This window comes from Cajanus cajan, chromosome 6 (assembly GCF_000230855.2).
Source record: "Cajanus cajan strain Asha chromosome 6, NIPB_CcT2T_4, whole genome shotgun sequence".
Taxonomy (NCBI): domain Eukaryota; kingdom Viridiplantae; phylum Streptophyta; class Magnoliopsida; order Fabales; family Fabaceae; genus Cajanus; species Cajanus cajan.
In genome coordinates this window covers 47,690,360-47,715,198 of record NC_138522.1, presented here as the reverse complement: position 1 = coordinate 47,715,198, position 24,839 = coordinate 47,690,360, and the positions used below count along the sequence as shown (strand labels likewise).

The following is a 24,839-nucleotide window of genomic DNA, read 5'->3' as shown; positions in this document are numbered from 1 at the left end:
TTCAAGTTCATATTATACTTTTTTAAAAAAAAGTTTTAATGTGAGAAATTAATTATTGAATGATTGTTTTATTACTTATATAACTTTTTTTTAAAGATGTTGAAAATGAAAAAACCATTAATATTTTTAGAATATGAAATCTCGTAAAGAAATAATTAAAATGTATATTTTTATTCTAAAAAATATGAAATTATATATTTATTACTATAAATTTATATATAAATATTGTTTCCACTACTTAAAATTTCTAATCTGTCAGCTCAAGCAAAATTGTAAAGAGTAATACTATATATAAAATAAAAATTGTATATCACTTTTGTGTTTATCTTTAATGATAATAATAAGAAAATAAACATAAAAAATATAGCGTACAATTTTTATTATATATGAATATAATTGAAGTTATGAAAAAATAAAGTGATGAAAAGATATAAAAACAAAAGTAATATTGTATAACATATAACAAATTTTTTTCTCAATTATAAATGTTAATATTCACTATAACAATGCAAAATCATATCAAATAAGTAAGGACGTGAAAAAGAGAAGGAAAAAAACTATTGAACTAGCTCATCTTTAATCAAGCCGAACTAAATTATAAAATTAAAGGCTTAAATAATTTTTTTAAAAGCTTTTATTTTAGTCTTTTTAATTATTTAAAAAATTTGTTTATGTAAAAAATAATTCTTTTATTTTTGTCCTTGTCGTCAAATTCACCCTTAAATCTAAAAGAAAAAAAGCCCCCAAAAAAAATACAAGGAGCAAAAGAAAAAAAAAGTAACAAAATTATAGGACCAGAATAAAAGAAGTTTCAAAAGAAAAATAAACTTTAAAAGGATCAGACCGAAAATAATTAAAATTGAAAGAATTAAAATAAAAATAACTAAAATTAAGAAGATTAAAATTAAAATAATTTTATTTTAAAGAGACTAAACTTCTATTTAAGCTAAATTTATAAAATTTAAGTTTTAACTTATATGAAGTAAAAATCTTTACTTTTGGTGATCAGGAAAAAAATTAAGTCTTAAGCATAAAATTTTATAGAAGTTCAGTAAAATTTCAACACCTTTTAAGTTATGAAAGAAATATAATAAATAGAAAACATAATAAAACATAAAATATGATAGGATATTAAAATGAGTGATAGCATATAAGAGATAAAAATAAGTTTTCTACTTACTCTAATCTATATAGAGAAATCAATGATATGTAAAAAGATTGTTAATGTAATTTTATTCATGTTTTTCTTGTTGTCTTTATTATTTTCATATTCACGTATTATGATTTATTTTTCCATTTCTAACTTATTTTTTGTTAAATTATTTATACTTATTTGTTATAATTGTTGTTTGTACATTTGTAAGGATAATTGAGTCATTATAACTTTTATGAAGTTGTATATATAATTTTTATTTTTATTTTTTGCTAGTCACTAATGCAAAGGTTACAACTATATTTTTTTTTTAATATGTATACATGCATTTATTGTATTTAAAGGTTTAAATTTAATAAAAGCTCAAATAACTTTTTAGCTCCTATAAAATCTGTTTTTTATATTTTATTTTAGTCTTTTAATTTTTTTTCTTCAATTTCATTCCTGTAAAAAAAATTATTTCATTTTTGTCCTTATCATTAGATTAACCATTAAATCTAACAAAGAAAAATAAACTATAGGACCAAAATAAAATAAAAAATAAAAAAATTACAAGACAAAACAACAAAACTTTAGAAAGACTGAAACGAAAACAAAAAATAATTAAAGGACTAAAGATCAAAATGAAAACTTTATATATATATATATATATGTGTGTATTTAAGCCAAATTTATTAAAGACTTAAATATTATTTTACTCCCATAAAATCATCGAGTTTGATTTTATCTCTATAAAATTATTTATTTTGAACTATTGTTATTTTTATTTATAAAAAATGAATAAATTTTAATTTTGATTATCTTATGATATTTTCTTTAATTTCACTCTCTAAAATCTAGTCATTGCCTTTTAACTTTAACATTCATAAATAACATCTATTTTAAAGATATATAAAATTTTGTAAAAATATCACATGGTAACATGACATCATAGATAGTGTCATCTAGGATGATTATTTGACATTAAAATAAACACATGATTAGTGATTAAGAAGGAATACATATAATAAGAACTAAAATAATAATTTTACATTTAAAAAAAATATTTTTTTTTAAAAACTAAAATCAAAACTTACTCGTCTTAAAAAAGCTAAAAACATATTTAAATTACATAATATTAACAAAATGCCAAAAATCTAAAAATGACAAGTTTTTTTTACAATCACAAGAGACATGATCATATTTATAAGAACTTGAAATATATTTAAATTTAAAAAAAAAATTATCGACTTTCAACTATCAAGATTTTATCGATTTATAATTTGTTTAATTGAATTGAATTAGATTTAAACATGCCAAACTCAAACTACCAACCCATATCTTTTCTGAATCAGAAAAAACAAGCACCACAACATGCTATTCCCATGTCCTCATCTGTGCTTAGTTACACATATCCAAATTGGGTGGAAAAATACCATACGTGTTTTGTTTCTGTTATTATGGAGTGTCATCATTTACATGAAGATTATGTAATGAACAACTACTTGTCCATTAAAGCTTACCAGCCTCAACCCCTTCGCCCATTCTCCCCCAACTTCTCCTTCTTCGATATGAAGGTTTAGCCTAATCTAGTTAGAGGTGTTCATCAATCAATCAATCCAATTTAATACGCAGTACCCAAACTGAGAAATGTCAAGATCGAAAACCAAAAGAAAAACAACAATCGTTGCATTGGGTATTGGATTTTGGATCCTATGTTGAAAAATTGGAACAATCCAAACATAACCGAATTCGGTCTATTTTGGCGACAAATTTTGTTTCGTGACAAATTACAACCCTCTTGTAATGTCCAATTCAATCCGCAAAAACTGGTAACTTTAGGGTAAAGAAATTTATAGCTCTTTTCAAGATCAATCAAGTGTCTCAAACAATTGTTGCTATTGGCAAAATTTTGAACCATTTACTGAGTGAGTCTCTTATTGCGCAAAATTTACGCTAATCTTTTCTGTATTTTCTAATTCAGTGGTCTAAAGTTACTTCCTTTACTTCTTATAAAATTAATTTAGACATTTATGTCTTAGATATTTTCCTTTTGGTATGATTTACTTATACTTCTAATGCCATAAGGATCAAATAATTCACATGGAGTTAATTTTTACAAATTGATTTTAATAATTGTAAGAGAGTTTATGGAATCGTAAAGTATTTTTACACTATCAATTAATTTTGTTATTCATTATGAAAGTCAGTGTAGTTTGTAATCTAATAATAGTGTATAGTTATTTTATATTATTAGTGCATAATGTATTTTTTTCTTTGTAAAGGTATATTTTTAAAGTTGATAGATTAAGGTTTTTTTTTTTTAATAAAGTACTGTTAATTTACAAAAATTATATAAAATTTATATATTGATTAATATTTCATTATAATATATGGTATTTAAAATATAAATAAATATGTACTATTAAATTGCTTGTTTACAAATTTTTAAATCATTTAAATTTTATACACTTTATCATTGAGATGATATCGCAAATAAGAATTCAATAGGTAAATTGATTAAATATATCTTTTACAAAAAAAATTAATTCAAAAATATCATATATTTTTTTCAAAATTTAAGGCTTGCCGTTAACTAATCCTATTTCATTTTTTGGAGAAATAAATTTTTGTTTGCAGTGATCAGAAATCAAAATTTAAATGCATTAATAAAATATAAAATGAAATGATATAATGTTCAAGTAAGGAATTTGAATAAGAGAGTGTTTGGATGAGGAATTTAAAAGGAATAGTTTTTTTTTTTTAAGAATTTCAAATGTCTTGAGAGATGAAATACTTTGTTTAAATAAAAAATTTACAAATGATTTAGAATTCAAGCATTTGAGAAATTCCTTAAAATAATATAATTTAAATTCTCCTAAAAAAATTAGAATTTGAAATTCTTAATATTTTTTATTTCTTAGCTCACCTATATATCTTTTATCTCTCTCCTATCTCTTAATTATTAAATATTCAAAAATATTTTTTAAATTATTAAACATTATCTAATATTATTTTTAAAATTATTAAATATTTTAAAAATAAATAATATATATTATTATAACGTTAAATCTTTAAATCTCAATGTATATATATATATATATATATAATCAATTTTAACTTATGAAAATCAAATTAGCATATCTGAAGTAAGAATTTAAAATTTAGGTATGTTTGGATAAAAATTTTAAAAACTCAAAGAATTTGAATAAATCAAATCAAATTTCTTAATTTTAAATTGTTAATTTATATATGGCAATTTGATTTCATCATTGTAAAATTGATTTTAAAAATATATTCATATGTTGACATTTTTAAATTAAATTTTATAAAAATAAATATTAACCAATTATTAAATATTTAATAATTTTAAAAATTAATATTAGATAATATTTAATAATTTTAAAAATATTTTTTAATATTTAATAATTAAAAACATGAAAAAATAAGATAAAATATATAAGTGAAATAAAAAATATAAAGAATTTCAAATTCTTACTTTTTTGAGATAATTTGAAATTATATTATTTTTAAGAATTTTACAAATATTTAAATTTTAAATTCTTTATAAATTCTACGTCCCAACAAAATATTTCACCACAAAGAATTTGAAATTCTTTAAATAAATAAATTACTCCATTTAATGAAATCAAAATAATTATAATTTCAAGAATTTTGATTTTCTTATTTTACTCTTTTGAGTAAATATTATTTTCATTAAATCGTAAATCAAAATGGGTCTTGATGCCTTGCTTAATTGAAGAATCGTAGAAAGTTTGCATTGAAAATTACAATAAAGTTATATAGATAAATAAGTAAATATATTTTTATATAAAAAGAAACTTTCTAATTTTAATTATTTAAAATTACTGGTTAACACTTTTCAATTATAAGTTATAACTGATCATTATTTTTTATAACATCCAAGTTATTTGAAACTCGCTGGCAGTCCGATACTAAAACTATTGCAGATTTGGAAAATTTTAGCACAACAGAAATTGAACTTGAAATTTCTCTCTGATGGCCCTTGTGACTACTCTATTCCATCGAGTCATTTGGCTGTATTAAGAGAATGATCATATGAATCCTCTCGTCTAAATTAGTTTATGTAGTAATCGGCAATTATAATACAAACTCTTTCTTATCCCTTTGAAAGAAAGAAAAAAGTAGAAACATAAAAGGAACCTTACATGTATGGCACTGTACTTGTCTCTTGCAACAAGACTGTTCGAAGAGAAGAATCATATCTAGTTGATACTTATGGTTGTTTGAAACTCGCCAGAAAGTGCTACAGTGTGGCACTATATATATAGTTTTGATTTTGGAGGGTTTTGTTTCTCTGCACTGCAGCCGTGAGATTTTGATAAGAAAGCAAAGTGGGCCATCCGGAAACACTTTCACCGGCTCCCTTTTCTGATTCTCTGTTCCCAGCCAAGCACGTTGTTTTATTCAGTGGCAAATTCACAAATTCTTCATCAAAATAGGGTTCCTGTGATGTGAGTTTGGAGAGGTAGCAAGGGTGCAAGAGAGAGAGAAAACGACATTTGTTCTCCACTCAGAACCTTGACAAGTGAAAGAACGAGTGGAGCACCATTTCAAACCACACATGCACAACTTGCCGCACTTTAGCTTCCGAATATTTATTGAGATTGAAGATTATCATTCCACACATTCATGTCAACTTTCTATCCATAATTCTAATGTTAGCACATATCATTACTTCTTCTCACTACCTGCCTCTTTTCAACTCACGATAAGTTTCAAGTTTTATTTTTTTTCATGAGAATTATAATAACAACTGTTCTTGTTTGAGGATACACACTTCAATTATCTTCGTTGTGACGGGTCGGGTCTTCGGTCTCTGTTTTCTTGTTCCAATCCGGGTAGTCCGAAGGGGGTGTGCCTGCAAAGACACTCCGACGCTCAAGTTAGTGCTCGGCGTAATAAATGCGGTAGTTCAGAATTAATTACGTACCTCGTTGAGGTCCTATTTATAGTGGTTCTTATTGGGCTGCAATTAGGGACTGGGCCCCGAAAAATTAGGGGTTTAATCCTGTGCATTATATTAAATAATCTCTCCGTAACCATCTAGATGATGTCGACAGACTCGGCCGACTCCGCCGACCCGCTTCACCCCATGTAGGGGTGGTCGGCGGGTTCGGGTATTCGGCATAATCAACGATCTCGGGAATTCGGGCGTTTCGGCCACTATACGGTCAACGATCTCGGGTATTCGGGCGTTTCGGCCACCATACGGTATACAACCCCCGCAGCGTCAAGGATGAGAAAAGACGAAGACGGTATGGAGGAGATGGTGACGTGGTATTCGTTGTCCAGGAATAGGGGTCGGTATAGGAGTATCTCGATGCTGTCTTGATTATGCTTGGGTCGACCTTGACCATGAGCTCCAGCCGAGGTCTTTTGCGGGCGATGTCTAGGCCGAGACCTCAGGCGGTATTGGCCGAGACGTTGGTCATGTGAGGTCAGGCCGAGGCCTTTTGTTGGTGGTCTAGGCCGAGGCCTTGGACATGTGAGGTCAGGCCGAGGCCTCCTGCGCTGGGGCTCTGAATCTTGATGACTTAGACCGAGGCCTCGGCAGGTGTGTCTTGCCACGTTGGCCCTAGCGGTTACGGGCCCAACGGTTACTAAATCTGAGCCGTTGGATGATGTAGATCGAACGGTTGTGGCCCGGGGGCGTCTTTTCACCTCCTCTGATTTACCTTGCCTATAAATAGGGGTGTTGATGTGAAAATTTACGCGCTGTAAATTTTCCGAGCTCTCCCAAGATCATATTCTTTCGAACAACCCGAGCAAGGTAAAATTTTGTATTCTTTAATTTTAGCAATAAATGGATAAAGGTTACGATTCGGCTAGGAGTTGGACGTCTTCGGAAGCGTCGGGCGCTTCATCAGACAAAGAGGGGTCGACTTCAAGTGAAATATCGAGGTTACCCCCCGCTGCAATGCGAAGTTGTCTTCCCTTCCGATCGCCCCGAACAAGAGGATAGCGGGGATGAGGTGGTCGAAGTATCGCCTCCGACAACATTGGTCGTGGCCTTGGCACGGGCAACCGAGGTGGATGACCGAGGTCTAGGTCTAGTCGGTCAACCGCACCAGCAAGCGTTGCAAGTTGATGTGAGCGGGGACGAACTGGAAGTGGTCGGCGATGCGCGAGGCAAGAGAGCTGGTGGACCGAGGACTCGGGTAAGAGCACGGATCGACTACGGAACTGTGGAGATTCCTGGTTACGAGTGGGTCGACGGGGAGGTCGGCATTTATCTTTCGAAGTTGTCCGACCAGGGGCTATTAGACACATTTGTCTCTTTGGAGAACTGCTTCGGGAGTGGGGAGGATCAGTTTCCCCTACTTGCCGAGGCATGCATGGACGACGGGCCGGAGACTGACTTCGTGTTTTTGGAGTCGGGGGACGATGAAGACGATTACTTCTACGCGTACATGTGCTGGTTCGAAGACCTCGGTGTTCAACTACCCTTTGACGATTTTCAAATGGGGGTTCTCCGAGTGCTCAATGTGGCACCGAGTCAATTGCACCCGAATGCCTGGGCCGCGATGCAGGCGTTTCGGAATTTATGCTTGTGTTTGGGTCTGACTCCCCAACCCCTGGCTTTCCTTTACTATTATACCAGTCGCCCGAGTAAACCGGCAAAGTGGGTGTCATTGTCTCGGGTGCCGAAGCGAGGATTTCTCCGAGCCTTCACTTCTTCCTACAAAGGGTTTAAAGACGGGTTCTTCAAGGTTCGCTGGGGGTCGGAGATGAAGAACTGCTTTTATGACCGAGAAGGCGAACCGTTATTTCCCTTTTATTGGACGAAGCGCCCGACGCGTTATGAAGCGATGTCGGCGTCTAAACTCCCTGCCGAGGACAAGGAGATCGTGGACTTGTTAGATCAGCTACCGAAAGGCTTGCCTGTCCGAGGCCTTTTGGACATTTTTGAAACGTCTCATTTTGAGACGGCCTTGCTAGGTATGCGTTCTAGGATTCGGTTACTTAATCATTTTAAATTGATGTTAAAATTTACTTCGTTGCAGGTTTAATGGCCGGAGGTAAACTAGACGTGACCGCCATGCTCGCGAAAAGGGCGAAGGATGCAAAGGCTAGTGGGCAGGTCCCACCGGCGCGGTCGGGTCTGAGGATGGCTCGGGATAAGCCTTCACATGTGTTGATTCCTGTCGCCGACCCCAAAAAGAAAGGAAGCACTTCCCGAGTGAGGGCGGCTGAGCACAATATAGAGCTGAAGAGACCGAGCTCTTCTACCAAGCGGGCCAAGCAGCTGTCTCTGGAGCAATCTGGTTGCGGCAACTTCGCTATCCCAGTTGTTGTCGCCGGCTCCAACTTCCTTGCCCCGAACGTGCAGACCGAAAATTTGGTCGGTTTGGATCTTGCTACTGGGGGCGGACTGCAATACCTGGAGGCCATGTCTGCCGAGGCCGCATATAAGCTATTTTGCGAACTCGATACTCGGACCTCCCTTGTTGCGAAGCATGTCATGAACAGGCATGCCATGTCCGAGGAAAGGATCCATGGCCGACTCAAGGAGGCCGAGGCCACGGTAAAAGAGGCGTTGGCTGCGAACGCCAAGTTAACTGAGTCGGCTGAAGAATTAAAAAGGATTGTCGACGCCCACCGGAGGGAGGCTGACGACTTGAAGTTGGCCGTACAAAGAATGAAGGCCGACGCTGTCGCGTCGATGAACGAGATTGCTCGGTTGAAAGAGGCGGCCGCAAAGTTTGAAGCCGAAGCTACCGAGCAGATACTTGAGCAACATGATGCCGGCTCCCGGCATGCGGTGAGGCAGGCTTATCACTTTTGCGAGGTTCCGGCTGATTTTCAGTTCGATGTTGGCCGGGACTTTTTAGGCGGCAAGTTTATGAGCTATTCTGAATTCCCCCAAGGGGCTCAACCCGATGCCGAGGCCCCTCGTCACGGTATTTCCGTCCAAGCTCCCTTGCAACCAGCTGAGGATGAAGATCCGATCATTGACGTGGTTGGCGAAGGCGATGGAGGTAATCCTGGAAGCTCGGTAGCTACTTAAGGGATCGGCCCGTTGACAGTTTAGGATTACCTATTTTTTGTAACCGGGCCGTGAGTGCCTTTTGTTGTTTTTGGCCATCGGTGCCGATAGATTTTAGATTTTTTGTAAGTAGTCGTTTCGGTCGGCCATACTCTTATTTCTATAATACTGATTTTTTGCATGTTTATAGTGCCTAGTAATGTAGACATAATCCGACCTGTATGGGTGATGATTAGTGCATATTTCGTGCGTTTAACCGGGTGTATTGTGTTTCGGTGAGTGTTCGGTTGCAATTACGTGTTTTGAACTATTCCTCGAGATTTATTTTGGATGCGGTGTGTTCGGAGTGCTTGGCATAGGGCACGAGTGTTTTTCGTATGATTAAACGAGGATTGGTCGGGCTCGGTACGGATCGCGCGTAGTGCTCGACCTGGGGAATGAGTGTACTTTCCGTAATCGACCGGATATTGGTTGGCGTCGTCGCGGTCGTGCGTGGTGCTTGGCTTGGGCGCATCCTCGAACGTTGACCGAGTATCCGTCGTGATTGGGGGTAGTGCTCGTCCTAGGTACATCCTTAACCGAGTAGGGTACTCGGGAGGGAAACCTGGGGCCCGAGTTCACTTTGTTGCCGCCGGCCGAGTATTGCTCGACCTCGTCGTGGTTAGGGATAGTGCTCGGCCTAGGTACGTCCTTAGCCGAGGAGGGTACTCGGGAGGGAAACCTGAGACACGAGTTCACTTTGTTGCCGCCGGCCGAGTATTGCTCGGCCTCGTTGTGGTTGGGGATAGTGCTCGGCCTAGGTACGTCCTTAGCCTAGGAGGGTACTCGGGAGGGAAACCTGAGGCACGAGTTCACTTTGTTGCCGCCGGCCGAGTATTGCTCGGCCTCGTCGTGGTTGGGGATAGTGCTCGACCTAGGTACATCCTTAGCTGAGGAGGGTACTCGGGAGGGAAACCTGTTAGGCACGAGTTCACTTTGTTGTTGTCGGCCGAGTGTTGCTCGGCCCGTCGTATTTGGGTGTAGTGCTCGGCCTAGACATAGAATAAAAACAATATGAAGAATTCTGAACTTTTATTAATGAAGTGCCTCGTTAAAAACCTTGCCGACCCAAAAACCCTCCTTAGGGAAAAAATAGTCGGTCATGGAAAAGAGTGCACCATTACATCAGCTGTAATACATCTTTAAGTGTGTCGAATTCCAAGTCCTAGGAATAGGTTCTCCTGATAGGTATTCTAGCTTGAAAGCTCCATTGTTTAGGTTGTGTCGGATGCGGAATGGTCCATCCCAATTTGGGGCGAGCTTCCCCTGTCTCGGATCTTTTCTTGCTTCACCTGTGGCTCTCCAAACGAGATCTCCTCCTCGAAATTCTCTTGGTTTCACCCTGCTGTCGAATCTTCGCTTGTAGCGTTGCTTGGTGGCCTCGGCCACGACTAGCGTCGGTCACAAACCTCTTCTACCGTGTCCAAGTTTGTTCGGAGTTCAGCTTCGTTGCTTGCTTCGTCAAAGTGGGCTCGGCGGAAGGACGGTTCTCCGATTTCCACTGGGATCATCGCGTCGGATCCATAGACCAACCGGAAAGGTGTTTCTTGCGTGGTTGACTGGGGGGTGCATCGGTATGCCCATAACACCTCGGGTAGCTGCTCGGCCCATGCTCCTTTTGCTTCCCCTAAACGTTTCTTCAGTTCTGAGAGGATGACCTTGTTGGCTGACTCGGCCTGACCATTCGTTTGCGGGTGTTCGACCGATGTGACCTTGTGCTGCACTCCTAAGCCGGCTAGGAACTCGTTTAGTTTTCGGTCGGTAAATTGCAGGTCGTTGTCAGTCAGAAGAGTGCGTGGGACACCGAAACGGGTGATAATATTCCTCCATAGAAACTTTTGGACTTGATGGGCCGAGATACACGCCAAGGGTTCGGCTTCGATCCATTTGGTGAACAGGTCGACGGCAACGATGAGGAATTTGCATTGGCCCTTGGCGACCGGGAAAGGTCCAAGTATATCGGCACCCCAAGTGGCGAACGGCCATGCTGGGGGAATGCAATGTAATTGTTCGGCCGGCTGATGGACCAAATTGCCATGCTTTTGACGCGGCAGGCACTTCTTTACGAACATAGCGCAGTCAGTGTTCATGGTCGGCCAATAGTACCCGGCTCGTAGGAGTTTGGAAACGGTTGTCCTCGCTCCCGAATGCAGTCCACATATACCCTCGTGCACTTCTCTCGTCACATAATCAGCCTCGGCGGAGTTTAGGCACTTGAGTAACGGGGTAGAGAAACTGCGTTTGTACAACTGGTCAGCGATGACAACGTATCTGCCGGCTGAACGCCATATGTCATGGTCAAGCCTATCAGAGGAAGATCAAAAAAAGGCTTTTGACAAGAAAGTCCACCCTCAAGTCTACCATGAGGGAGAGTTGGTAATGAAGAAATTGCTACCAACCCAAAAGGACAAAATCGGAAAGTATGCCCCAAATCACGGAGGACCATACGTGGAAAAACGAGCCTTCTCAGGAGGAGCATTGATCTTCACAGACATGGATGGAAAAGAACTTCGATACCCAGTCAACGCTGACGAGGTAAAGAAGTACTATGCTTGAAGACGTTGCTTGCATAAGCCCGCTAGGATGAAAACCCGAAAAAGGGCATCCTAGGCAAAAGTTAGGGCAAAACAAAAAGCCCGCCAGTACAAGGGTACTAGGCAAAACAAAGGCAAAATTATCCCCGCTAGGATACGTCCTAGGCAAAAGTTAGGGGCAAAAGAATAAGATGTAAAAGCAAAGCAAGCAACGGTCACTTGAATCGAAAACCGAAAGGCGGTTCAAGTGATTATCTTCTAGAAGCAAGCGTCTTGCAGCATCTACGCTCCTGGCTCAGGCATCTCACCCGAAGCAACTAGGGGAATGTAAAGAGCAACAATTACAGATATAATTGTTAAGCCCAATGTATATAGCCTACCCTGGCCAGCCATTCTTCAGAAATTCCTTTTGTATATCTTTCTGTAAAAACACTTGTGAATATTAATAAAATATCTATTCATTTCTTTTCTCTCTTGACCATGTGATTATGCCTCTAAATTGGTATTTCTAAAAAATTGTATGAAATTCCTTAATAATAGGTCAATAAAGAAAATTGGAGGGGTTCCTATAAAATCCATAATCTCCTGCATAAAAGGCTCACAAAAATATTCCCTCACATCGATGACAGAAATTCCTCCAAGAAAAGGAGGATAGGGAGAGCCATTCATTTTTCTAAAAACATTAAATAATAAAACTTGCATTTGTGCATCACACACATTAGTTGCACATTCAAAGACCTTATCATGAGGCAATTGCATAAAATAGAAAATAGGAAAAATTGCTTGTGTATGGCAGCGGTCAACAGAAAAAGCCGCAAATCAACAGAAAAGGCAAAAATACAGAAAAAGCCAAAAAAATGACAAAAAAGGCAAAAAATACAGAAAAAGCCAAAAACGACAAAAAAGGCAAAAGATTTAGAAGATCGATCGCCTCGTACAGAATAACTGAGCCTGGAGAGGCTTGCCGAAACAATACTCATGCAGAATAACTGAGCCTGGAGAGGCTTGCCGAAACAATACTCATACAGAATAACTGAGCCTGGAGAGGCTTGCCGAAACAATACTCCCACAGAATAACTGAGCTTTGAGAGGCTTGCCAAAATAATACTCCCACAGAATAATTGAGCCTGGAGAGGCTTGCTGAAAAAATACTCCCACAAAATAATTAAGCCTGGAGAGGCTTGCCGAAATAATACTCTCCAAAAGACGTCTCAGCTCGCATTCTCGGGCTGAACAAAAAATAAAACTCCTACAGAATAACTGAGCCTGGAGAGGCTTGCCGAAATAATACTCGTACAGAATAATTGAGCCTGGAGAGGCTTGCCGAAATAATACTCCTTCAGAATAACTGAGCCTGGAGAGGCTTGCTGAAATAATACTCTCTCGGAATAATTGAGCCTGGAGAGGCTTGCCGAAACAATACTCCCTCTTAAAATAATTGAGCCTGGAGAGGCTCGCCGAAATAATACTCTCTCAGAATAACTGAGCCTGGAGAGGCTTGCTGAAATAATACTCCCCAACTGTACAGAATAAATGAGCCTGGAGAGGCTCGCAGAAATAATACTCCCCAGAGATATCTCAGCTTCCACTCACGGGCCAAATCCCCCAGTGAAAGCTATCAAACCAAGATCAGCAAAATTCCCCAAGGGAGGCTTGATCATCTAAACAGAATATCCAAGTCGAAAGGACTTAAACTTCCTCAGTGGAAGGTAGCCTTCCAACTCAAACGAAGAGTGAAGCTAAGCCTGAAGAGGCTTTCCAAATAATACTCTGGGATGCATAAGAACTTCAAATCCCCAGTCGCCTACACAAGAGGCATTCCTACAAAAAGCAAAAATCCAAAAGATCAATAACAATTCCCCAAGCGGATTTTGGCTTTTCAGCCAATCATTGAACATCAAGATGATATGCCTAACAGAAGAGGCTAATCAAAATCAATGACAAAATCCCCAGCGGATAATAGCCTACACAGAGGCAACAAAACCAGAAAAACAAAAAGAGTCGCCCGAATAAGGATAACCGGGATACTCCACCACCGTCAAAAGGACGTCAGCCAACCATGAGGCACCGCTCATCTCAGAAAGAGCATCTTTGTGTCTACACCCCAAGGAAACAGAAATTCCTCAATGGGCACCAATTACGCAATGCAAAATTGGGACACAAGAACCTATGAGTAACTGCACATCCCCTAGACGGATCCCTGCGTTATCCAGCCCTCAGCGGCACCAAAATCAAAAACAACCGTCGAAGCAGCATCGTGGACTGTGGAGACAAAACTATCACAAATCCCTGGAGAGGGTAAACTCACGCTACCCAGATGTCCAGAGCACCGAGGTATGCACAAAGCCTGGAGAGGCAATACTTAGCTACCCAGATGTCCAGAGCACCGAGGTATGCACAAAGCCTGGAGAGGCAATACTTAGCTACCTAGATGTCTAGAGCACCGAGGTATGCACAAAGCCTGGAGAGGCAATACTTAGCTACCCAGATGTCCAGAGCACCGAGGTATGCACAAGCCTGGAGAGGCAATACTCAGCTACCCAGATGTCCAGAGCACCGAGGTATGCACAAGCCTGGAGAGGCAATACTCAGCTACCCAGATGCCCAGAGCACCGAGGTATGCACAAGCCTGGAGAGGCAAAACTCACGCTACCCAGATGTCCAGAGCACCGAGGTATGCACAAAGCCTGGAGAGGCAATACTTAGCTACCCAGATGTCCAGAGCACCGAGGTATGCACAAGCCTGGAGAGGCAATACTCAGCTACCCAGATGTCCAGAGCACCGAGGTATGCAATGAGCCTGGAGAGGCGACGACTAATACTCACCCTGAAGAAGGCAAACTCAACCTGGAGAGGCTACTCAACAATTTTCCACCGGAAGACACTACAAGTCGGAAGGATGGCCTTATTCCCCGGACAATTGGGTCAACTCCTTTACTTGTCAACCGGTACACTAAAAGGCCGTTTGACTAAGTAAAGGGGGGGCAGGTGTAGACCCCTAAAATTGTCCGGGTCGGAAATAAAGCTTGAAGACTCTCGAAGACTGAAGGAAGATCAGCCAGAAGGACTTCCAGAAGGCCCAAGGAGGGTTCTCTATAGGTCTAGAGGTCTTAGGATAGCTAAAATAAGAAAAGTGGGAGGAATGAAGCCCAATACGGCCTCCCAGAGGTTCAGTACGGCCGTATTGAACATTTTGAACTTCAATACGGCCGCACTGAACTCAATACGGCCGTATTGAAGTTTCTGGACTTCAATACGGCTGCATTGAATTCAATACGGCTGCACTGAACTTCAATACGGCCGCACTGAACTTCAATACGGCCGTATTGAGGTTTTTTGAACTTCAATACGGCCGTATTGAATTCAATACGGCCGTATTAGTTCAAAATTTCAATGTTGACCGTATTGACCCTCATAAACCGTATTGAGCCTCTTCCCTATAAATATGACGTCAATGGGACGTCATTTGACACTTTCACACTGAGTTTTAACCCTCTTCTTGAGTATTCTGGGTTTTTTTGAGCAGTGCTCTGCCTAGAAATCACTCGGAGAGTTGATCCGACGAAGTTCTTGAGTCACGAGCCATTTGCTTGAGTCTCGAACCTAGTCGAAGGGAAATCCTCTGGATTTCCATAGTTAAAATTTTATAGGAGGGAGCGAGCGGTCTTGTAGAGGGAGGGAACGCCAAAACGCTTCCCAATTTCTGTCAAGATATATAAGAAAGCACGCTTCAAAGGTTTATCTCTTTAAAGTCCCTTCTTTTACCGCTTTCTGTGTGTACATATTTAAACTGTCATCATGTAGATAGTTAATTTATAATTGCTTAGAATAAATAGGGGTAATTTAGTAATTTCGCACTATTATTTTTAGAAATAATCTGTCATAGGGAACCCGAAAGGGGCGCTGTGGGGTGCTAACACCTTCCCCACGCGTAACCGACTCCCTTACCCGACTCTGGTTGTAATGGCCGAAGTCGATTTTTGAATCGATTGCCTTAAACTTCTTTTTCCAATGTTTTGAGTAAAACATTGGTGGCGACTCCATGAACCCTTCCTTTTTATGAAAACCGCTAATCCATAGAGGGTCCCGCTTGGGATTAACATGGATTGGTGAGCCTTTTAATAAAATTGCTCGTTTGACAAGGTCTCAGTTTGAGAATAAGTCATTCTAGCAATCCATATTTTTAAACAAATAAAAGAGTCCAACCATCCTTCGCGAATGCCGAAAGCCCGTTTCGGGCCGGTGGCGACACTCGACCAGTCTTAACCCTGCCAATAAAGCTTCGTATTCGGCTTGGTTGTTCGAGGCTTTGAACCGGAAGCGCAGGGATTGTTCCAATGTTATCCCTCTCGGCCCTTCTAGGATCACTCCTGCCCCGCTCCCCTGGCTGTTTGAGGATCCGTCCACATGGAGGGTCCACCATGGTTCCTCGAATTGGCCCTGTGGGTGAAGTTCATTTATAAAGTCGGCCAAACACTGAGCCTTGATCGGTCCCCTCGGTTTGAAGGTGATGTCAAACTGCGAGAGTTCTATCGACCAGGCCATCATTCTTCCGGCGAGTTCGGGCTTCCTTAACACCTTAGCGACGGGGCAGTCGGTGCGCACAACAACTCGGTGGCTTTGGAAATAATGGCGTAGGCGTCGGGAAGTGTGTACTAGGCCGAGCGCCGCTTTTTCGATCAATTGGTATCGAGTTTCTGAATCTTGTAGCAGTCGGCTGACAAAATACACGGGAGCTTGGTTGCCTTCTCTTTCCTGCACCAGAACCGAGCTGATCGCTTCCTCTGACACGGCCAAATATACCAGTATTGGGCTGAGAGGGTCAGGCTTCGTAAGGGTCGGGGGTGTCGCCAAAGTCGTCTTCAAGGTTGTGAAAGCTGCTTCGCAGTGTTCGTCCCACGAGAAGGCCGACGCCTTCCGCATAAGCTTTGTCATCGGGCTAATTTTGTCGCTTAACCGTGGGAGAAATCGGGATAAGGCGACTAGTCTCCCAGAGAGGCGTTGCAATTCCTTGAGATTGCTTGGGCTTCTCATGTTCAGCACGACCTGACATTTGTCTCGGTTCGCTTCTATGCCTCTTGCTGATAGCATAAAGCCTAAGAATTTGCCTCCCTTGACCCCAAAAGTACACTTCTCGGGGTTTAACCTCATGTTGTGCTTGCAGAGTTCGCCGAAGATTTCGGCTAGGTCCGTGATGTGCTCGGTGAGAGAATTGGACTTGACCACCATATCGTCCACGTAGATCTCGATGTTTCGACCGATTTGTCCCTCGAATACTTTATCCATTAACCTCTGATAGGTCGCCCCGGCATTCTTCAATCCAAAAGGCATGACTCGGTAACAGAAGTTGGCGTTTTTAGTGATGAATGCCGTCTTCTCCTCGTCGGAAGGGTGCATCCTTATCTGATGGTAGCCGGAATAGGCGTCGAGGAAGCTGAAGATAGAGTGCCCGGACGCTCCGTCGACAAGTCGGTCGATGCAAGGGAGTGGATAGGCGTCTTTGGGGCATGCTTTGTTGAGGTCGGTGTAATCGGTACACATCCTCCATTTTCCATTCGACTTTTTTACCAAAACTACGTTAGCTAGCCAAGTCGTGTACCTGACTTCCCTTATGAACTTAGCCTCTAACAACTTCTTCACCTCGGCGTCCGCAGCTTTTCACTTCTCCTCCCCCATCTTTCTTTTCTTTTGCGCGACGGGTCGCGCGTCTCGGCAAACGGCTAACCGGTGGCATAGGAACTTGGGGTCTATCCCTGGCATATCTGATGCCCTCCATGCAAATAGGTCTCGGTTATCCCTCACAACGCACTTGACTCGTCTTGAGTCGGCTTCGCTCAACTGAGATCCCATATTTGTGCTTTGTTCGGGTGTTTTGCCTAGTTGAAAAGGTCTGAGGTCCTCGGTTGGCTCGATTCGTTCTTCTTCGCCTAACCGAGGATCGAGTTCGATGTCTTCCGTCGTCTGCTGCCCTACTACATTCACACCCTTCGTCCTTGGGGAGTCGGACATTGGCCGTACCTTGAGACTGGAGAGATAACATTCTCGTGCCGTTTTTTGATCGGCATGTACGGTTATCACTTGTCCATCTCTCGACGGAAACTTCATGCACAAGTGGGGGGTCGAGACAATCGCCCCGAGGGCGTTAATGGAGGGCCGACCTAGTAGGATGTTATACGACGTGTTTGCGTGCACCACGATGTACCGGATCTTGATCTCTTGGGAAGGCTTTTGATCGAACCCGAATCGGGTATACAGGTCGATGCACCCTCTCGTCATCACCCTTTCGCCTGAGAAGCCTACCAGTGGCTCTTGGTACGGCTCTAGGCTCTCCTCAGGAATTCCGAGCTGTACAAATGTATTCCAGTACAATATGTCGGCCGAGCTCCCCTGATCAACCAAAGTTTTCTTTACGATGCAGTTGTGTACTTCGACGGAAATCACCATGGGGTCGTCCTGAACAGGATCAACCCCCCGGAAATCTCGGTCGGAGAAAGTTATGGGTGGCATCCTGGGCACTCTTGGCTGGTTCACACTATTTACCGACCGCATTGCCCGGAGGTGTCTTTTCCTCGCCGAAGAGGTAGATCCTCCCCCGACGAAGCCCCCGGCTATTGTATTTATTATCTTTCTCGGTCGGTCATCGTCTTCTCGAGAATGTCTTGACTGGTCTCTCCTTTCATTTGACCGGGATCGGCGCCGTCGGTCTCTGGGTGGGGGTGCTTCACGTGAGTGGTGGCGGTTACTCCCCCTCAACTGGTGGTCCTGGGGGGTGATGAAGCTTGATAGGTGTCCCTGTTTGATGAGGTCCTCGAGTTTGTCTTTTAATGTCGAGCATTCTTCGGTCGAGTGTCCTCTGTTTCGGTGGAACCGGCACGCTTTCGCCTTATCGGCTCTCGGGGGAGTGTTTGCCCTTTTCGGCATCGCAAGGATTTCGGAAGCGGCCTGCTCCATCACCTTGACCCTGCTCGTATTCAGAGGGGTGTAGGCGGTGTAACGTGGTCCTCTCGGTGGTCGAGTGGTCGGGGCCTCGGCATTCGCCTTTTTCAGGGGCTCTCGGCCTGGCTCTTTTCGGCCGTAACCCTCTTCGGCCCTGGCCTGGTTTCGGGCCTCCGCCAGTTCCTCCATTTGCATATACTTCTCAGCTCTTCGTCGGAGGTCATTCATATCAACGGGTGGTTTTTTGCACAAACTGTTCACGAATGGTCCCGGCCTGAGGGCCGTGCTCAGTCGATCCAACGCCACGACAAGATTAGGATCACCAATCTCCATTGCAATTTTGTTGAATCGGTCCATGAAGCTTCTTAGGCTTTCTTTCTTTTCCTGACGAACCCCGGCTAAGGCTAATGAGGTCGTCTTGTACGGCTTACTTGTTGCGAACTGCAAGGTGAACTGGGATGACAACTCACCAAACGAGTCAATGGAGGCACTCGGCAGTCTCGTGAACCAACTCAAAGCTCTTCCTTTTAGTGATGTGGGGAATATTCGGCACAAAGCCGAGTCGTCCTGAGTGGACAGGGTTGCCTGGGTCAGGAAAACGTTTAAATGTTCCTCGGGGTCGGATGATCCGTCGTACTTCTCGATCAGCATGCTTTTCCAATGGTCTAACAGGGTTGCCTCCATTATTCTTCGGGAAAAGGGGTGCCTTAGGGAGTGAGTGGTGGTATCGGCCTTGTTGGCTATCAATGAGCTAACGGGAGTTCGGGTCACATGGTCAGTCGGGGCGTGATATGCCGACTCCTCTTGGAGAGTAGGGGTTGACGACACATTTGTTTGGTTAAGACCTCGGAGCTCGGCATTTTGTCGTCGCAGTTCGGCCAACTCCCTAGCGTCGGCCTCTCTCTGCCTTCGGATAGTGGCCATTTCTTCTCGTAAAGCACGCAAGTCATCTTGGAGGTCAGGTTGGTCTCGGTTAGTGTTCGGCCGGACCTCTTGTATCACAGGTTCAGGTTCGGTTTGAGGCATTCCATACGGGTAGCGTTCTTGGTTGGTCATGACGGGGTTGCTATCGGGATTAGGAACCGGTTGAGTTGCTGTTGATTGTCCTTTGCGGGTTACTACCATGTCTTGGTCTCAGTCGCAGAGTTCGAAAGGGGCTGAAAACGTCTTCTCGGCCCCACGGTGGGCGCCAAATGTTCCTGTTTGAGGATACACACTTCAATTATCTTCGTTGTGACAGGTCGGGTCTTCGGTCTCTGTTTTCTTGTTCCAATCCGGGTAGTCCGAAGGGGGTGTGCCTGCAAAGACACTCCGACGCTCAAGTTAGTGCTCGGCGTAATAAATGCGGTAGTTCAGAATTAATTACGTACCTCGTTGAGGTCCTATTTATAGTGGTTCTTATTGGGCTGCAATTAGGGACTGGGCCCCGGAAAATTAGGGGTTTAATCCTGTGCATTATATTAAATAATCTCTCCGTAACCATCTAGATGATGTCGACAGACTCGGCCGACTCCGCCGACCCGCTTCACCCCATGTAGGGGTGGTCGGCGGGTTCGGGTATTCGGCATAATCAACGATCTCGGGAATTCGGGCGTTTCGGCCACTATACGGTCAACGATCTCGGGTATTTGGGCGTTTCGGCCACCATACGGTATAACAACTAAACTCATGACTTTTTTACACGTAGTGTTTCAACATTGTTGAATTTGAATTATGGTCTTTAATATAAAATAAATTATATTAGAAGAAAGATAGTTATATTGTGTCGTGATCTTAATAAAAATTAATCAACGGTTCTAATAATAGATATTTCTTGTTCATATTATAATATAAAAAATTGATACTTAATTTTGTAAATTTCTTTTGTACACTTTATAGAGAAAATATTAACAAGATAATTGGATAATTTTTCATAAGTATTTATGAAATAAGAAAAAAAATAAGTTTTTTATAAGTTAAAATTCATTTATGTATAAATTAATATATAAAAAAAATCAATATTTGTTTTTAAAAAATTAAAATTATATATAAATTATTTTTATTTTTTCACCTATAAATATTTATGAAGAAAGTATTAGTTACTTCCATTCCTTTTACTTAAGTGCCAAGAATTTATATGTGAGCCTACATTTTGCAACATAAAATCAACTTCAAGTGTTGGTCCTATAAGTCACACTTTGTTTAAAATTAAAAAAAAAAAAAAAAAAAAAAAGGTTAAAATTCGTTTCATAAAGTTAAAGCTGAAAATCACCCCTAAAAAATCAGTTTAAACAAATACATTAAAAAAATATATATATACATTTATTTTATTTTAAAAAAAATAAACAACGGCCATGTATCAGAGTTGAGAATAACCCCAAGCGTGTAGTTCAGCGGTAGGGGTTGATCCACGCTTAAGCAAGGTCAGGGGTTCAGTGGATACTCCAGGAACGAAGAAAAAAAAGACGTTGAGAATGCAGATTTTAACACGAAATGACAGATTTTTATTTTAAAAGAAAATGATGTTTATGGTGATTAAAATAAGTTACTTTTATAAGATTTAAAAAAGAAAATTATGATGGAATGACAATCCGAGATATAATTAATAAATTCGTGGCAGTTCAACGGTGGATTATTGCAATAGAGTATAGACTGTCCACAATAGAGCAATAGCCAAGAAATATATGAAATTAAAGTTATCATACATTTTCTTTCGCATATTCTGGAAAAGAGACAATAGTTCATAAGAAATGCTCACCAAGCAAAAACCAGGATGCTCACCCGTTACAGTTGACCTAAGATATGAACTCTGCCCAAATCATAATAACTCATTCCCCTGCAGCTTCATGCAAAAAAATAGAAAGCCATAGAAGTACATTTGAGGCATGGAAAAAGACAAAAATAACATCACTAGTTCTCTTCACAAAACCTACTCCCAATGTCTAATTTCCTATCAAATTTTCCCCACTATCTATACTATCCCTCAAATCAACTCACTACCAGACAAGTTCATAAGCTTAATTGTGATATAATCTTCGCACTTTGTGGATAAGCCTTCGGCATATAGGACACACTTTACTCTCCCCTTCCATAATCCTGCAAAATGCGTTCTAATGTGAATCTCATGAAATGTGTATATGGGTAAATTAAAGCATAAGAATATATTGTGCAGTGAGGTACCTCTGTGCACAGTCATAGCACGTGGCACAATGTCCACAAGGAACAAAGAAGCTGTTGCGTTGTTCATCGTAACAAATGGCACATAATTTTTCATCATATAACTCCTCTGAAGAGCAACTAGATGCTCCTGAATCGTCTTCATCATCTTCTGCATTTGTTCCATGTGACAATCGATTTGTCTCCACTCGCAACATGGGCTCAGTTTCGGTTTGCGTTGCAACTACATTATTTGGTCTGTATGTGTCCACTCTCACTTGATTATTCTGATCATCACTAATACTATCATAGACTCCAAGGAATTTCAGGATCAGATAAACAACAATCATAAGAAATCCTACACATAAAGCAAAATGCGGCACCTTTAGTAACAAGATGAATGATCAAATTAAACCAAGGGCTTTAGAAGAGAAATTTTACCTAAAAGTAATATGTAGACCAACACACGAGCCACTAAAGTAATTTCAACATATCCCCCATCTCCCTGTAATCAATCAATGTAACAATGTGATGTTGAATTACTTTGGTGAAGATAAATGACTCAGACAAAATTAGCTATGCCTTACATCGTTGGTTGCCGTAAGTATAACATATTGAGTATTAGGGAAGACCAAACTAAGCCTACAGGACCCATTTGCAGTGGAGCACATCTTCTTGGCTTTGGTGGTATCATATACCTTTGCCGAAACATTAACTTCCATATTCAAGATTATTTTCCTGGCATTCATGTTTAGAACCCCAATGTGGTATTTATCATCTTCCTCAACGATGTATTCAGCATCTTTACCTAGCAACGTCCACAAAAGTCAAAAACACACCCTGCCCCTCTCAAAATTTCCATATGCCTCTCTATGTGCTAATCATAGATAATTGGGCATAACTCTAGAGAGTAGAATTGAATATCTTTATTTGGTAACGATTTTGTTTTAACTTTAGTAAGTTTTACCACAAAAAAATGCTATTATTTCTATAAAATAAAATTAAGCACACAAGTGTTTCACTTGAATAGTTATAAATTTTTATCAAATTAACTAATGATATGTAAATCATGAGAAATAATTTTTACTTTTTGAACTATCTTGAATTTGAATTAGACTGAAATCTAAATTCTAAGATATTATCAAAATCTATTATAGTATTTAATGTTGAACTTATTGGATAATATTATAAAAATATTATCAAATTATTTGAAGATGTTCAATTTTTATATGAAAAAATGTGTTAGAAATTTCACTCCATTAACTAACTTTTGTATTTAAGTTAGACCCAAATCAAAATCGTTAGAATCAAAATAGAAACTTTCAAAATTGTAAGAATTAGTGTGTGTTTGAAAATCCATTCAAAACTAGTTAAACGCACTTTTTTCACTTTTCGATGCAAAAAAGTTAAAGTAACTCATGTATTGTTTTTGGGTTACGTTCTAACCTAACTGAAAAACAAACACACACTTAGTCACGAAATTGTATGGCTCTAAGGTAGCCTTTGAAGCAAGTTTTAGCTAAAAGTGAAAGATAGAGGAAATCTAGAATCAATTACCAATAACAGTCTGGCGAAGAGCAATTGCATTGGGGAAGCTCGTTTGTTTAGCCCGTAGTAGTTCAAACCTGTTTTCTCCTGCAAAATAAAGATGGTGGTTGAGACTTGAGACAAAGCTGAAATTGATACTCAAAAGAGAAGGAAGAGATAGCCATGAGATTTGCCCTCAAGTGTAAAGTTACCTTTGATAACCATCCCATGTAGCTGATCCAAGTCCAAACTACTAGTAGTGTGCGTTTCCCACCTCATACGCACGGTGGAGCCCTGATTTAACCACAAAGAAATCCCCTGAAATTGAAAAATCAATTTCTTCAAGGCCATTCTCTCCATGACTAGTGCTTTAAAAGTTAAACCAAAGCAAACATGAGGTCATGACAATGTTAATTACCTTGGTTTTGTAGGGTTGAACAAGGAAGAAATTGGAGACGGTCCAATTAGTTTGGGAGCTTAACTCAGGTTTCTGATTGAAGGCATGAAGAATAACTTGATTGTTGTTTCCGTTTGATACATGAAGCTGCTTGACAAAAACGGAGCTGGCCTTGATAAAACGGGAGGAGGCAGGGCCAAGCAGGAGGCGGGAATTGGCGTAATAGCCGTAACGGAGTGTGATTGAAACTGCAAAAGTGAAATGTGTGAGAAAGAGTGGCGAAGGGAGGGGGGAACCATGAAGAAGATGAAAAATTACATGCCACAAATCCAAATGGTGAGAGGAGGCAGCATCCAAGCATGTTGGCTTTGTGTCGTGCGCATGGCTCGGTGTAATAGAGCCATTGGTTCCATTCAACGACCAAGAGTGTACAAGTAAGTAGAATAGATTGGAGTTGGCATCCTCTTTTATCAAGTTAGTCAAGTTCAAGTCTTCAACCGAACGTATTTGAATGGCAGCTATGTTGAACGTTAGCTGCTCCTTATTACTTCTCATATCCTTTTACTATTACTCTACCAATCCTACTGCCTTATACTATTATATTACGTAATTATCTAATTTATCATTCAATAAAATTATAAAATATGGGAGAATCACTTTTTTTTTTTATAAAATATGGGATCCAATATAGAGAAATAAAATTTAATTCACATGATCAATGTAAGAAAAATTAAAAGGAATTAATCATCCGAAAAAGTTATTAACAAGCGACGTCAGTCCGTTCACGTGTATACAACTATGTAAGAAATATGAGCAATGGAAATTAGCAAAATTAAAATGAAGAAATGAACGAAAGCAGAGACTGGCAGACCTAATGTTCAACCGGTAGCAAAACCCAGTAAGATATACCATTGACGTAGAAAATACGGATTGACAAGTAATCCTCAACAACAAAAAGAATATGAGTAAATTAGGTCTCTCTCCTTACATTATTATTATTTTTATGTTAAAATATATAATTTAATGTATTTAATCTAACACTATTAATGTAAATTATATTTTTTTAAAAGATATATTCAAGTAAATTATACTTTTATCTCTTAAGAT

At 40.1% G+C, this 24,839-nt stretch overlaps 1 protein-coding gene across 2 annotated transcripts; it reads right to left on the bottom strand.

The window, feature by feature from the left end:
* Positions 1-21,322: 21,322 nt before the first annotated feature.
* On the bottom strand, positions 21,323-24,799 carry LOC109797400 (RING/U-box superfamily protein). Of its 2 annotated transcripts, none has more exons than XM_020357429.3 (8): positions 24,051-24,799; positions 23,754-23,980; positions 23,548-23,653; positions 23,366-23,443; positions 22,396-22,616; positions 22,250-22,313; positions 21,833-22,166; positions 21,323-21,748 (listed from the first exon to the last, which is right to left on the bottom strand). In XM_020357429.3, the coding sequence occupies exons 1-8, from the start codon at positions 24,091-24,093 to the stop codon at positions 21,670-21,672; spliced, it is 1,152 nt and encodes a 383-aa protein (XP_020213018.1). In that variant the 5' UTR covers positions 24,094-24,799; the 3' UTR covers positions 21,323-21,669. The 2 variants fall into 2 exon arrangements, with proteins under 2 accessions (XP_020213018.1, XP_020213017.1); XM_020357428.3 differs by having other exon boundaries at positions 24,055-24,798.
* Between the last annotated feature and the right edge of the window lie 40 nt (positions 24,800-24,839).

What these genes read in the sequence shown, in the direction of transcription:
- LOC109797400 (XM_020357428.3), bottom strand. Translation starts at nt 24,145, where the DNA reads ATGGAACCAATGGCTCTATTACACCGAGCCATGCGCACGACACAAAGC. An exon ending in TTCAACCCTACAAAACCAAG is followed by an intron (nt 23,654 to 23,753) that starts GTAATTAACATT and finishes TTTCAATTTCAG; the next exon opens with GGGATTTCTTTGTGGTTAAA. An exon ending in TGCTATGACTGTGCACAGAG is followed by an intron (nt 21,749 to 21,832) that starts GTACCTCACTGC and finishes CGCATTTTGCAG; the next exon opens with GATTATGGAAGGGGAGAGTA.